Raw genomic sequence first — 13,168 nt, 5'->3', positions numbered from 1 at the left:
GGAAGCGTGGACGAGAAGGTGCTGTCAAGTTAGCTTAGCGTCCTTAGCGTCACGTTTGAACACGCTGGGCACTAACACGACACCAGTATCTCTGTCCTTGTCTCTGCTTCCTGTCAGCACGCACGCTGCCGCCACCACCTCCTCGCGGCGTCCACTCTCAAACAACATCTTTGAACACAAGCGGTGCAATACACATTTCAGGCTTCAGATAACAATGCACACAGGCCGGCATTTTCTTGATCCTCTGCGGAGAATATCTCCGGTTGGCAGAAAAGCTGACTGTATGTCTGTCTTATACTGCCCCCAGGTGGCCAAGGCACATAGACCAGAAGAGCAGCACAATGTCCATTGGATGGATGCAAAATCCATTTGTCCTTTGACTTTCCATTGGATTTCTTTAACATTCCATCATTTCATGGTAAGCCTTCACAAATGTCGTGGTGTGTGACGCTCCCACACGGCCCGTCAGGTCCACTTTGGAACGGGTGGCCTGTGCGGACTGACATGATTGCCTTTAAGCAGCGCCGCTTAGCCGCTGACTCGCAGCTGCAGACGCCACCCCTCCCTCCCTCCTCATGACAGTAAAAGCACCATGATGGATTGCCTTGCCAAAAGTGCTGATCGGAGAGGGTTCAAAGTTCACGTCAGCCGAGTAACCGCAATCACCTCAAATATCCAACGCAGCCCACAATATCGCTGACTTGCTTCATTATTCCTGGCAGGATTTATTTAGAACGATATGGGGGGGGCGGCTTTCGGGTTGCCAGATCACATCCGGACCGGATGGTCCGGTCTCTGCCGATTGGTTCGTTTCGCTCTCTATTTGCTCAGGTTTGCTCCGCCTCAGAAATGCACTCGGCCGACCGATCACACTAAATTGCTGATACAGTGATGAGTCGGGATTCCCAGACTAGACATTACCAGCACGTATCAATTAAATACCCAGCGTATGTCAATATGCTTATCCGGTTACGGCCTCCGCTTCAATTTGAGAAACCTCGTTAGCTTCTTTGGCAAAAACGATTTTTATACGTTTCCCAGCAGCACTGTGCCGAAAAAGAGCAGACATGTAAAAGTTTGTGACATGTGTCACGGCCGTGTGGAGACTGCGCCACTGATGTCGGCCAAGCTGACAGGCGCAGATGGCTCTGGGACATTGCGGGTTTGGTCCACGTCAACTCGCATCGGCGTCACCCGCTGGAAGCTGCGCTAATCTGTCAACGGCTCCGTTAAAAAAGCACCATTTGGATTGCAATGCGTTGCTTTTATTGAGCGGCCTTTTTGATATGTGCATTTCATATTCAATTGCACTTTTGGAGCACGAGTCACGCGTTAGATACTTTAATCAGTGTTTCTCAACAGTGATTTAATATATAAAATATATACACATATATACACATCTGTAAAAAATTTACATTGAAACCGTGTGCATATGAACTTACAAATTATTTCCCAAATTATTTCCCATAAAGTTGGCAAATTAATCAACTCTTGTTGACGTTGGGCAGTTCTCCAAATGGGAAATCCAAATTTGCCCACAAACCAACTAAAGTCAACCAAGAAAAATACAGACAGTTCTATTTCCATGTCACCTTCGAAGTTGTGAAATTACTATTTTGTAGGAGGCCCTCAAATGCAACATTTTACCGGAAGTGACTCGTTCTCCGCCGGTGTTTTCAAAAAAATCGGCGGTAGCTGGAGTGTCCGTCTACTGTTAGGAACCCTTAACGAAAGCAGAAATCTTCCATTAAAAACTTCACAGAGGTAAGTAAGGCGAATTTCAGTCCTCGTGGTGACACGAAAGACATGTGAGTCCAACACAGCGCTTTACATCCAGTGAACCTGACGATTTGGTTAGTCGAAGTTGCAGCTAACAAGCTAAGTAGCCGCTCTGTAAGCTAGCAGTTGGCTAGCAGCCGGCTGCCTTTGTCGTATTAATATGATACTTTTACGCTGTTTAATCATTTATCACTTTTATCTGGTCTTAAACAACATACCATTAATATCCAACACACTCGTATGCACCCAAAACAAGTTTGAAAATAAATATGACAGCTATTTTGATGCTAAGAGATCATACTTGTTAACATGTTTTCTTATTGGTTATGTGAACCGTTTTCTATGTTAACCCTGCACCAACAGGAATATCATGCTGCAGCCAGGATTGTTAGGAAATCTTCATCCTGGAAATAAGAAGCTAGAAGGGAAAACCTTCTATCTGGACAATGTGAAGAAACGTCCCGCAGCCCTGCTTTTGGAAGCTATATCTCTTCTCGGAGGGGTAGGTCTTGTGCCTTTCTGTGTTAGTCGCACAGGAACTGACGGAACCTTTTTCTTCTTTCCAAAGAGCGTAGAGAGCTTCCTTCACAGAGACGTGAGCTTTGTGGTTACGGGAAGTCAACAAGCCTCTGAGGAGAAAAAGCTCACAGGATGCAAAAGGGGGAGCGATGAGCCTCAGCGGCCCGTCAAGCAGCAAGAAAGTGTTCTTGAAGGCGGTGAGCGGCGACCGCCAACTCCTCGGCCAGTGGTACGTATTACGCGGATCATTTATTAATGCGCCTGACAGAAATGTGGTCCCTCGCCACATGTATCAGTTAATCGGTACGCTGTCAATGTTTTGATCCACTCCTACTCTCCAACTGTCTCCTCCAGGCTTGCGGCAGCCGAGGAAAAGCCCTGCTTGAAAAAGCCATTCGCAACAATGTAAGTCGCTCATCTGCAGACTTTTTTTTTTTTTCCTGAACAGAAATGCATTTTGATTCTGTTTTGAAGGAGCGACTGCAGGCGAGCAGCGTGTTGACTAACGCCCGTACGTGGGGCGTTCACATTGTCCATGTGGATGGTATCCTTTCCTTTTGCCACCCCAAATGAGTGCAATGCAATTTGATGAAGTGAACGTCAGCGCCCGCAGATGGCGAGTGCCAGTGCTTAGGCATCTTCCAGGTTGAGGCCTCCAAATGTCAAAAGTCCTTAATGTCACCGCAGATGTTCTTATTTACTTGAAGAAGTTAAACAGCGAGCCAGTCGTGAAATCCAGCCGAGCAGAGGTAAGAGAGGAAAATCATGTGAGCAACTTCAAACGGAATTAGGTACTAAGAGAGAGAAATAGTGGCGGAACCTCAACTGCATGTGTGCCTTTTCCGCAGAGGACTTCCACCAAGCAGTCGTCTTGTCACGTTGTCAAAGGTTCGTCTAGTTGAGCTAAATGTTGCAATACTGTCAAACGAGATGTCATCTGCTTGAACGTTATGTATTTTCTGTTTGACAGCTAAGCCTCTGCGATTGCCTTACCTCAAAATTGAAGATGTCAGCAGGTGAGTGCACGGTGGATATAAAAAGTCTACACGGTCATAACTAATAATAATTAATAATAATAATAATTGGCGTTGTTTGATGTAAACAGGAAGTACAAGTCCTTGAATATGCAGTCGATGAGCCTCCCCTCGTTGTACTACTTGGGCCGATTCAGTCCCTTCGAGTCGCCGCCCCCTCCTCGCTTTGAGAAGACGGCGCAAGGAGACAATCCATCCAGGTTGCTCCTTCAAATTGGCTCGCTTACCTCTCCATGAATTCCGCCGTCAACGTGTACTGATGGTTGTGTCTTGGTTCGTCGCTTCCCCCATCAGGCCAAAGAGCAAAGTGGAAAGCGGTAGTAAGGGGAAATCTCAAACCCTGTCACCTTGGCCACCCCGCAAAAAGAGCATCTCTTACTGTGAATGTTGCCTTCGCTCCTTCACCAACCTACCTGAGGTGAGAATCTGCTCCTCAACCTTTCTGTGACTTCTTTGGAACTTGGGGGGGATTCGCTTTGTGTTTCTTTGTCTTCCTGCAGCACTTGGAGTCTGATCAGCATCGCGCCTTTGCCACGGAGACTTCCAATTATGACGTCTTGGAGCAGCTGGTGTGCAAAATGCTTCCCGCATTCGACCTCCATCCTTCAGAGCAAGCTGAAGATGTGCCCAATAGGTGAGCTGCGCTCACGGTCACTTGAAAGAAATTGCAGCTCATTTGTTCACTTTTTTTTTTTTTTTTTTTAGGCCCCCAACTGCTCTGCCCATCCCGGCCAATTGTGAACTTGAGCTTCTGACTGACGCCGAGTTGGAGCATGAAATTCAAGCCTTGAAAGGACAATCATCTTTCCCCGCACCTGCTCAGAATTCTCCTCTTCAGCTCGTGAAATCACCCGAGGAACTAGATCCCGTCCAGATTCCAGCCACGACGTCCACTGATCTCCCGTGCCCCGAACCCGACGACCTCACCCACGCAGCAACTGTGCCCTTGGCTGTTTTGGACATGGCGCCACAAGTCCATTTTCCTCCAGCACGCTCCCTCTGCCCTGCTACAGAAGATTTGTCTATTGACCCGTACTCCATGCCACCGGTCCTCAGCCCGCAAGTCTTCTCCGCCGAGGACACGGAGACCCGCAGTTTATACTCTGAACCGCCTGTCCTCAGTCCTCAGAACTCCGATGGAGATTATCAATGTGAAATGGAGACAATGCTAAGTGTGTCTGAATCGTTTCCTGTCTCCTTCCCCTTGCTTCCTTCTGTGGCAGTGTCCAATACAGAAGAAGTGAAGGAAACCCTGTGCCCTTTTAAGCAATCTCACCCGGCGACTCCAAACCCCCGAAAACGTCGTCGCCATTCCAGCTGCGACCGCGATTGCAGGAAAAGGAAAAGGATGGAAGAAAAGGACATTTCACGATCGGAAGGTCACGTCGTTATGCAGGCTGAGCTGTGTTTTTCTGCGAGGACGACTCTTCAAGGGGTGCAGTCAAATGCAGGCTCTCTAATGTGTCCTCCCGTGGGAGACAGACAATTCTCTCCATTCAAATTGTTGGGTCACAGTGTTGAAGTAAGATGGTCGCCTGCTCCAAAGATCCCGTCACGCTTCTCCAGCCAAGACTTCCAACAATCCACTTCGGTGTGTATCGACCCGGCCCTGATCCCCGACGTAGCGCGCCTCTCCCCGGCCTCGTCCGACTCGGACTGGGACCGCGAGCTGCTGACCGGCCTGGGCTCCGCGCAGACCGGGTCGCCGTCGGGCCCGAGCGACGCGGCGGCAGCGGGCGAGCCAGACACGGACTTCATCCACAGGCCGTGCGTGTGGATGAGCGACAGCAGCTACGAGTCGCGGCTGCACACCGCCTTGCGGCCAGCCACCCCTGCGGGGGAACCCTCGACATTCTCCAGGACGCTGGTGCAAATTGTTGAGGTACTTCACTGACTGCACTTTGATGGACCATTGTTATGAACTCATTGAACCCCATGCATTGTCTTGTAAAACGTGTTTACAGCTGTGTGTTCATGTCTGTTTATTTTTGTCATCTGCAAAACTGCTCCCAATGTTGTTGTGCTGACATAAATCTTTGAGCAGCTGTCTGGAAACACGCACTTTTTTTTTTTCCCCTGAAAGGGTCATTATTCAATTACTCTAAGTGCTTTGGAGCAGATCCCAACTGAACTTGTCTTGATGGTCAGACATGCAAAGTGCTGGGAAAAGTGGAGCCCCTCACACTTCCCTCCAGGATGGAATCAACGTGGGAAGGGGGGGAAAAAAAACACTTTGTAGGTGGGCCCAAATGTTCTTGCTGAATGTGAAGTGAAATTCCACGTGCTTTGAAATATATTTTTTTTAAACGAAATAAAATAGAACAAATGACAAAGAGTGTAGAAATGATTTACCTGCAATCTAAAGGCTGATTCAATGGAGCGTGAAACATTTGGGGTTAGGGGTGGGCTGATGTAAACATGCCTATTTGCCTTAATATAACATCACAGCAGATGTGGATGAAAACAATATGATCATTTTATTAATGTGCCATGTTATTGACCCCTCTCTACTGCCCCCAAGTGGCTGAAATACTAAACTGCACCAGCTGGTCCCGCAAGGAACTCCAGGGAACTTCCTTTTCGCTCATCAAAACGATAACAGACACGTATGGAAGAAGATGAAATAACCATTTAGTTTTTCTTCTATGAGTTTCAGCGCGTGGGTTGAGAGCGCTCAAACGGTGTCCACGGGAACCGCGTTGTTTCGGGCTGGCAACCGTCCACCACCGCGCTGCGCTCCTGTTGCCCGCCTCCTGCTTGCTCACTTGACGGCGCCTGCACCGAGGAGGACACCAGCGGGGACTATGTGAGCATCATGCGTCCTGTCAGATGGCTGCTGTTCGCCGCAGTGTATGCGCGGTGCTCCGTGTCGGGTGAGTGTGGCTTTTGAATTGCATTTGCAATGGGATTTCTTTTTTTTTTTTCTTACCATGTGATTCCTTTCGGGTCCTGTGATTGAAAACCGTTGCGTCGAATAAGCATTTGTTATTATTAGGCAACTATTTTAAAGACTGTGAAGTTGTATTTTATTTTGTAATCCTGCAGATAGATTCTTAATTTGTCACTGTTATAAAAATTTAAAAAAGTACACTAATGGGCTTAGCAGGTGTGAGGGAGGGCTGGCAGCCCCCCACTGAAGTTCTCGTGCAGCCCAAAAGGCTCCTGCAGCAGATCCACTCCCAGGACGAGCTGCTCCACAGCCACCTCGACACCCGCGTCCAAAACTCCTCAACAAGGGCGCTGGTGGGTGCCTTAAAAACCTATCCCGCCATCATGACCTTCATATTCTTGCATATTAAATCACAATTGCAATGATAAGGAAAAAATTGCAAACTGTTGATTTTTCCAAAAAACTTGATTAATTTGAGAGATATTCTGTAGCGCCTGTATTTTGTTGCTGTTTCTCTCGCACTCCCGCCAGCCCGTGCATCTGGCCCAGAGTAGCTTCCTGGTGGAGGCCTTTGGCAGCTCGTTTATCCTCGACCTGGAACTCAACCAGTAAGTAAAGTCACTCCATCGACTCGACCGAGTGTCCTTGGTGTGACGGCGTGTGTCCACGATTGACGTTATTTGCACTGGTGCTAACACTGTGTTAAGTGATACCCGATAATCAAACGAAAGAGGCCCTGGTGTTTTTGTCCTTCTCTCATCTCTAGTCACCTCCTGTCGACGGACTATGTGGAGAGACACTTTGAAGAGGACGGGCAGCCGTCGCAGATGAAGGTAACCCCTCTCGCCGAGGACATCAAGCAGGATGCGCTAAATAGCCGACGACACCTATTCTCCGTCCTTTTTCCGGAACAGAACTAAACAATAGCTGCGTCTTCCCGCTGTCGCCGAACGCGTGTTTCTCCGCCACAGTGTAGCTGACCAATCAGTGGACGGTTGTCATGGTAATCAGCAGCAAGCCACAGCGGCTCTACTCGGCAATGGCGTGAGGGGAATTCAAATAGGTTCTATTTCCCAGCGTTAAACCCAAACACGCAGGAGCTTCAGCGTGTATAAAAAATTATTTCAAATGGTGGAATGATCATGAATAAAGATTAGGGCAACAAACGGAATAATAAATGCACGTCCTCTCCACTGGCAAGGTGTTGTGACTGATTTGTGAGGGCTCGCCGCGCATGACAATTTGATATTTTTCTGCCCTTGCCGGCCGGTGTCCATTATATGAAGAACGTGCATCTCCTCCTCCAAGTTCAACGAGGAGTGCTTCGTCAGGCAATTTCACTAACCCCCCCCCTGTTTATTTATTAGCCCTCTCTGGCTAAGTGCTCCAGCCCCCCACTTGTCCCAAGTTAGTCCCGGATGTATTTTAGTTGATGGCATTCCTCCAGTTTTTTGACTTTGTTGATTGTTTTCCCAGGGAGGCGAACACTGTTACTACCACGGGCGTTTGCGAGGGCTGCCCCGATCTTGGGTGGCTGTGTCCACCTGCCGCGGCCTGTGGTGAGAAACTTTGCACACATCCATCATCCAGTCCCGTGACCTAACCCTTCTGCATTTTGCGTGTCACTCATCCAAGGGGGATGTTCTCCGACGGGAACGTCTCCTACGGGATCGAACCGGCGGGCGGTGGCGAGGTGAGTCCTGATGGAATTGGCATCCAACACCTCTCAGTCATTCAAAGTTGTCATTGGAATTTTCCACTGGAAACTGAGGGGTGTCTTTGTAAGGTGCCCTGCGGTACTTTGGCGAGGTGCGATTGTGTGCACTAGTGAAAAGTGGTAGGACAGAGCGGAAGAGCTCAATTTTCCTTTGGTAATGGAGCTCACTTACACAGACGAGGGAGGCGGATCAATAGCAGCCCTTCACCCCCCACTAATAGTTGTGTCCTTGGCTTTATATGTCAGATTTTCATAAAGTATTCATCCCCGGCTCCAATGCGCCATGCATTATGACCGCCCGCTGAGTGATCCGTTAATTCATTATGCATCAGCCGGGCTCTCCTCACACAAGCTTTTATAACATTTGAGATATTTACATCAAATCCAATCGAACTTTTCTTTTTGTTCTGCTCCGCAGGCGGACCATGTCGTGTATCGCATGCCTCGCATCGACCTCCTCCCGTTTCCACCCCCAGGTAGGGCTACAACTCGCCAAGGTGGAAGTCACCGATTCCCCCCCACAAATTAAACCGGTCAGGGTTTTAGGAAGAATCTCAAGTCAGCATCATTTTATTCTCGTTACATGGTAAAGACTGCATTGACATTGGACATCTTCAATTTCTATCCGCCCCCTCCATTTGTCGTCTTCCGTGGCCCTTATGCTATTGATTTCTCCGCGCACCAAAAATACCCGACCCGTCTGATGACTAAGCCCTCTCTTTTTTTTTTTTCTCCCTTGCTCTCCTGCCATCTTGTTTGCAGACTGGAAGAGGCGGGATGGAGACGACTGGTCTGCCCTGGAGGCGAGGAAGAGGCTTGCCAACAGCTTGAGACGATCAAAACGACAAGTCAGTTGTTATTCTATTTGTCTCCAAGTGTAAAACCTTAAAAGATTGCCTCTTCTCCCTTTCAAATGGCTTTGTCCCCTGCAGGTGCGCCGGGGTCAACGCACAGTGCAGACCGAGACCAAATACATCGAACTGATGGTCGTAAATGACCATGAACTGGTGACTCCAACTAAAATTACCTTTATTAGGAAGGAAAAAAAAAAAAGACGTTTTGAAACTGCGGCACTTTTTTGACATGCTGTTTCTTCTCTTCAGTTTGTCCAGCAGCGTCGCTCGACCCCTCAGACGAAGAACTTTGCCAAAGCGGTGGTGAACATGGCGGATGCGGCAAGTTCTTTTTTTTTTTTTTTCTCATAGTACGCAAAAGTGATTCAGTAAACAACGAAAGACTGACGACTCTCGTCACACGTGTGCAGATCTATAAGGACCAGCTCAACACGCGCATCGTCCTGGTAGCCATGGAAACGTGGTCGTCGGAAAACCGCATCGCGGTGGGCGACGACGCCCTGCTGACCCTGCGCGACTTCATGAAGTACCGCAAGGCCAGCATTCGCGAGCGTTGCGACGCCGTGCACCTCCTCTCGTAGGTTTTGACACTTGGCCAACCGTCGTCCAAAAGCATCATGTCCCTCACTCTCCCCGCAGCGGGAGGACGTTCATGAGCAGCCGCAGCGAGGCCGCCTACATCGGCGGAATCTGCTCGCTCAACAGAGGTGGTGGCATCAATGAGGTGAAGCCTTCAGAACTTCTTGCCATCGCCAGCACCCAGCTAACATGCTTTGTTTGCGCAGTATGGCACCGTGGGCCCGGTGGCCATCACGCTGTGCCAAAGCCTGGGCCAGAACATCGGAATGCTGAGGAATAAGGACAGACCTGCTGCAGGTTGGCTTAAGTCACTCGTCAAGAACGGCCAGTGGGAATGTTTTTGTATTTTTCGTTCAATTGTTACAAATTGACTCCATCTCAAGCTAAATATTGTTCCATCATCGTTCTGAGCACGGTTGCTTTGTGTTTCCAGGAGACTGCAGGTGTCCAGACCCGTGGCTGGGATGCATCATGGAGGACACCGGGTTAGTCCAAATGAGCCAAATAATCTTTTCAGCCAAACAAACGTAACTGTTGTCTATTTGTTTGTATTGCTCAGCTACTACCTCCCCAGGAAGTTCTCTCGTTGCAGCGTGGACGAATATCTCCGCTTTCTACAGCAAGGCGGCGGCAGCTGCTTGTTCAACAAGCCCAGCAAGGTGAAAGAGACAAATCATCGCTGATAGAAGCCAGAAGATGGCGCCAAAGCAATATATTACTAATAGTTTTGTTGCCATCTTGTCGTGTTTTGGGACTAAAACCGACATTGAACGTTGCAGCTGCTGGACCCGCCCGAGTGCGGCAACGGATACGTGGAGCTGGGTGAGGAGTGCGACTGTGGCACACTCGTGGTAACTCCTCTCTCCCTTCCATCTTCATGAGCGTGTTGTAATCATAAACATACGGCAACGTTTCTTCTGCTAGGAGTGCACCCGCAACGGGGCAAACTGCTGCAAGAAGTGCACACTGACCCACAATGCCATGTGCAGCACCGGCCTCTGCTGCAAGGACTGCAAGGTTAGTTCTTGACGTGTTTTTCGTTAAACCGCCATATGGCACCGTTATATATATATTTTTCCATCGTCTTGGCAGTACGAACTGAGAGGCGTGACGTGTCGCGAGGCCGTCAACGACTGTGACATCCCAGAAACGTGCGTAGGGGACTCCGGCCAGGTATGAAAATTGAGGTCCCGAAAAAAAGGATTTGAAATGATTTATTGTGATTTTTTTCTATCCACATGATACGTTTTGTGCCCGGTAGTGCCCTCACAACGTCCATAAACTGGACGGCTACACGTGCGAGGCCAGCCGGGTAAGGTCGCCCCGGCCCAACGTCTGTTTTCCCCTCCACTGTGACCCTTGACACCCTCCTCCTCCTCCTCCTCAGGGCCGCTGCTACGGAGGCCGCTGTAAGACCAGAGACAGCCAGTGCAGGAGCCTGTGGGGCTACAGTAAGGCTATGCCAAAGGCTCTGCTGTACAAAAGTTATTTTCCATTGACTCCCCCGCTCGCTCGCTCGCTCCCCACCCTCAGGCGCCGCTGACAGATTTTGCTACGAAAAACTCAATTCTGAGGGCACGGAGAAAGGGAACTGCGGTCCTGAGCCCGGCGGCCGGGGATGGCTGCATTGTAACAAACAGTGAGTGAGACGGGGAATTGGATCCATTTAGCAGCGAGGCTAATAAAATGCCTTTTTTTGATTCAGGGACGTTCTATGCGGTCTGCTGCTGTGCACCAACGTGAGCCAAAAGCCCAGCTTTGGCGAGCTGCAGGGCAAACTCACCGGTTTGACTATCTATCATCACAACAGATACCTTGACTGCAGGTGAGCATTCAATTCTCTCTATTGTCCACATATGGATGAATGAAGACAAAAAACTTTTATTTTTTTTAAAGGGGCGGTCACGCTGTGCTGGACGACGGCTTGGACTTGGGCTACGTGGAAGACGGGACACCGTGCGGGCCCGACATGATGTGCCTGGAGCGCCGCTGCCTCCCGGTCACCACCTTCAATCTCAGCATGTGTCCCGGCTCGTCCGTGGCGCGCATCTGCTCCCATCACGGCGTAAGACCGCCACACGCCCTCCTATTTATTTCTGGGTTAATGATCGCGTTTGACCTTTGGAACCCCTTTTCAGACGTGCAGCAACGAGCTGAAGTGTATCTGCGATCGCGACTACACCGGCAAAGACTGCAGCGTGTTTGACCCCATTCCCATTCCCACGCCAGCCGAGGGCCTGGAGCAAAATAAAGGTAAAAGTGGTGGCGCTGTGTACGCATATATTTTCCACTGATGAATTTCTGCAGGTCCGAGCGGTACCAACATCATCATTGGCTCGGTGGCCGGTGCCATCCTGGTGGCTGCCATCGTCCTGGGAGGCACTGGATGGGGATTCAAGTAAGTACACGCATGCAGCAGGGCTGCAAAGCATCTCATGCAAAAGAGTTTTGAGCCTCACCGCTCACTGTCCCATCTGTCTCTCTCTCTCTTGCTCTCTCCATCTTCTTGCCTGCATCCTTGTGGATCCAGAAACATCCGGAGAGGAAGGTACGACCAGGCCTTTGAGTCCTGAACTTCAAAATATATACATATAAAATTATGTGCACACTCATTATCGTGGGTGATTTCTTTTTTCGGTGAGCATTTGTGGGTTAAATATTTGGGGGCTTTTTTTTTTTCTTTTATATAACACATCAGTTTGCTCACCTGATGGACTTGACTGGGCTGCAATTCTTGTAACATTGACAACATTCCATAGCAATGAATCACAATTTTAGCCGTCGTATTTATTTATTGTTTTCTTACTGATAACTGCTTCTCCATCCTTCTCTTTTCTTTTCCCATCTCCTTCTGCTCTCTCTACCAACTCAGATCTTCTGGAGTTTGATCCACATTCCAAACAAAAATGTCTTTCCCTGGCTGCTTGCGGGACATTTTGAGGCACGATCTCGCCTATTGAGGGGCTCCAGGAGCCCTCATGTCCCGCCATCTCTCCCTCTTCTTTTCTTCTTTCAAGTGATGTCACTGAGCTCGGCATGACCGACATGCTCCACATGTTGATGCTCCACCCTGCGCGCATTTAACGGCAATAGTAGCAAAAAAAATTGCCTCATTAGCCTCTCCTGTTCGCATATGTAATACGCATTCAGCTGTGTTTGACCTTTTTGTTCCTCAGATATTTTCTTTATATCCCCACTGTCCACTTCAATAGATAAAGTAGGTGCTCTTCCTCATGAAGGGTCCAGCCCGTTTCAAAATGGCCCAATTGCAGGCTGCATTGATTGAATGAAAGAGTTGCAGCTATTCACAGCCCAAAAGCATGTTCTTGATCAACATGATCTGCATTGTCTTTATTCAGCGGAAACTGCTAGTTTTTAAGGTTTTGTATCCAATAACAGGATTCCGTCGGGTTTTTTCCTCGTGCTGTAGGCTATTCTGTTTTCGTCTTAGAAATTAAAATGTAAAATCAAACTGTTGTGACACTTTTCCTTTTTCGCTCCAGACAAAAAAAGGGTTCATTCCTTTGTGTGTGTGTTTGTGGCGTGAAATCTTAAGCGACAATTTCCTGGATGAACCAAAGCGGTCATTGGAGTGCACGTAAGGCGAGACGCCTGCTGACCTTTTGGCCTTTTGTCAGCTAAGTGGGCACACGAGCAAATATTTGTCACCCTTTCTCATGATTCACTTTGCACATTGTATTTCTTTTGCCGCTATTTGAAATGGTTCTGGTTAGGTATGCATACTAAACTATACCGCTTGTTTAATCAGCGACCGTCAATTAATTATGACGCATGC

At 48.8% G+C, this 13,168-nt stretch overlaps 2 protein-coding genes across 5 annotated transcripts in view; both read left to right on the top strand.

Annotated features, from left to right (window-relative positions):
• The window catches only part of dbf4b (DBF4 zinc finger B), a 49,444-nt gene extending 43,843 nt beyond the window's left edge, over nt 1–5,601 (top strand). For 2 of the 4 annotated variants that reach the window (XM_037278136.1, XM_037278135.1), the window contains 12 exons: nt 308–805; nt 2,143–2,281; nt 2,348–2,527; nt 2,653–2,703; nt 2,773–2,842; nt 2,986–3,047; nt 3,147–3,186; nt 3,269–3,314; nt 3,404–3,532; nt 3,627–3,750; nt 3,833–3,966; nt 4,038–5,601. In XM_037278136.1, coding sequence (XP_037134031.1) covers nt 2,150–2,281; nt 2,348–2,527; nt 2,653–2,703; nt 2,773–2,842; nt 2,986–3,047; nt 3,147–3,186; nt 3,269–3,314; nt 3,404–3,532; nt 3,627–3,750; nt 3,833–3,966; nt 4,038–5,226 — 2,157 coding nt within the window. In that variant the 5' untranslated portion in view covers nt 308–805; nt 2,143–2,149 and the 3' untranslated portion in view covers nt 5,227–5,601. The other 2 variants (XM_037278138.1, XM_037278134.1) reach the window with 2 other exon arrangements.
• A 296-nt stretch (nt 5,602–5,897) lies between these two features.
• Nucleotides 5,898–12,844, top strand: LOC119138245 (disintegrin and metalloproteinase domain-containing protein 11-like). The gene is made up of 27 exons (XM_037278161.1): nt 5,898–6,205; nt 6,439–6,575; nt 6,754–6,830; nt 6,989–7,055; nt 7,699–7,781; nt 7,858–7,915; nt 8,358–8,415; nt 8,702–8,787; nt 8,872–8,946; nt 9,043–9,114; nt 9,204–9,370; nt 9,433–9,517; nt 9,579–9,669; nt 9,806–9,857; nt 9,932–10,031; nt 10,152–10,223; nt 10,297–10,389; nt 10,465–10,545; nt 10,634–10,684; nt 10,760–10,823; nt 10,906–11,011; nt 11,078–11,197; nt 11,269–11,437; nt 11,511–11,625; nt 11,680–11,770; nt 11,903–11,920; nt 12,245–12,844. The coding sequence occupies exons 1-27, from the start codon at nt 6,148–6,150 to the stop codon at nt 12,258–12,260; spliced, it is 2,262 nt and encodes a 753-aa protein (XP_037134056.1). The 5' UTR covers nt 5,898–6,147; the 3' UTR covers nt 12,261–12,844.
• The last annotated feature ends 324 nt before the right edge of the window (nt 12,845–13,168 follow it).

Source organism: Syngnathus acus, chromosome 19, assembly GCF_901709675.1.
Source record: "Syngnathus acus chromosome 19, fSynAcu1.2, whole genome shotgun sequence".
NCBI lineage: Eukaryota > Metazoa > Chordata > Actinopteri > Syngnathiformes > Syngnathidae > Syngnathus > Syngnathus acus.
This window is presented reverse-complemented; position numbering and strand designations above follow the sequence as displayed.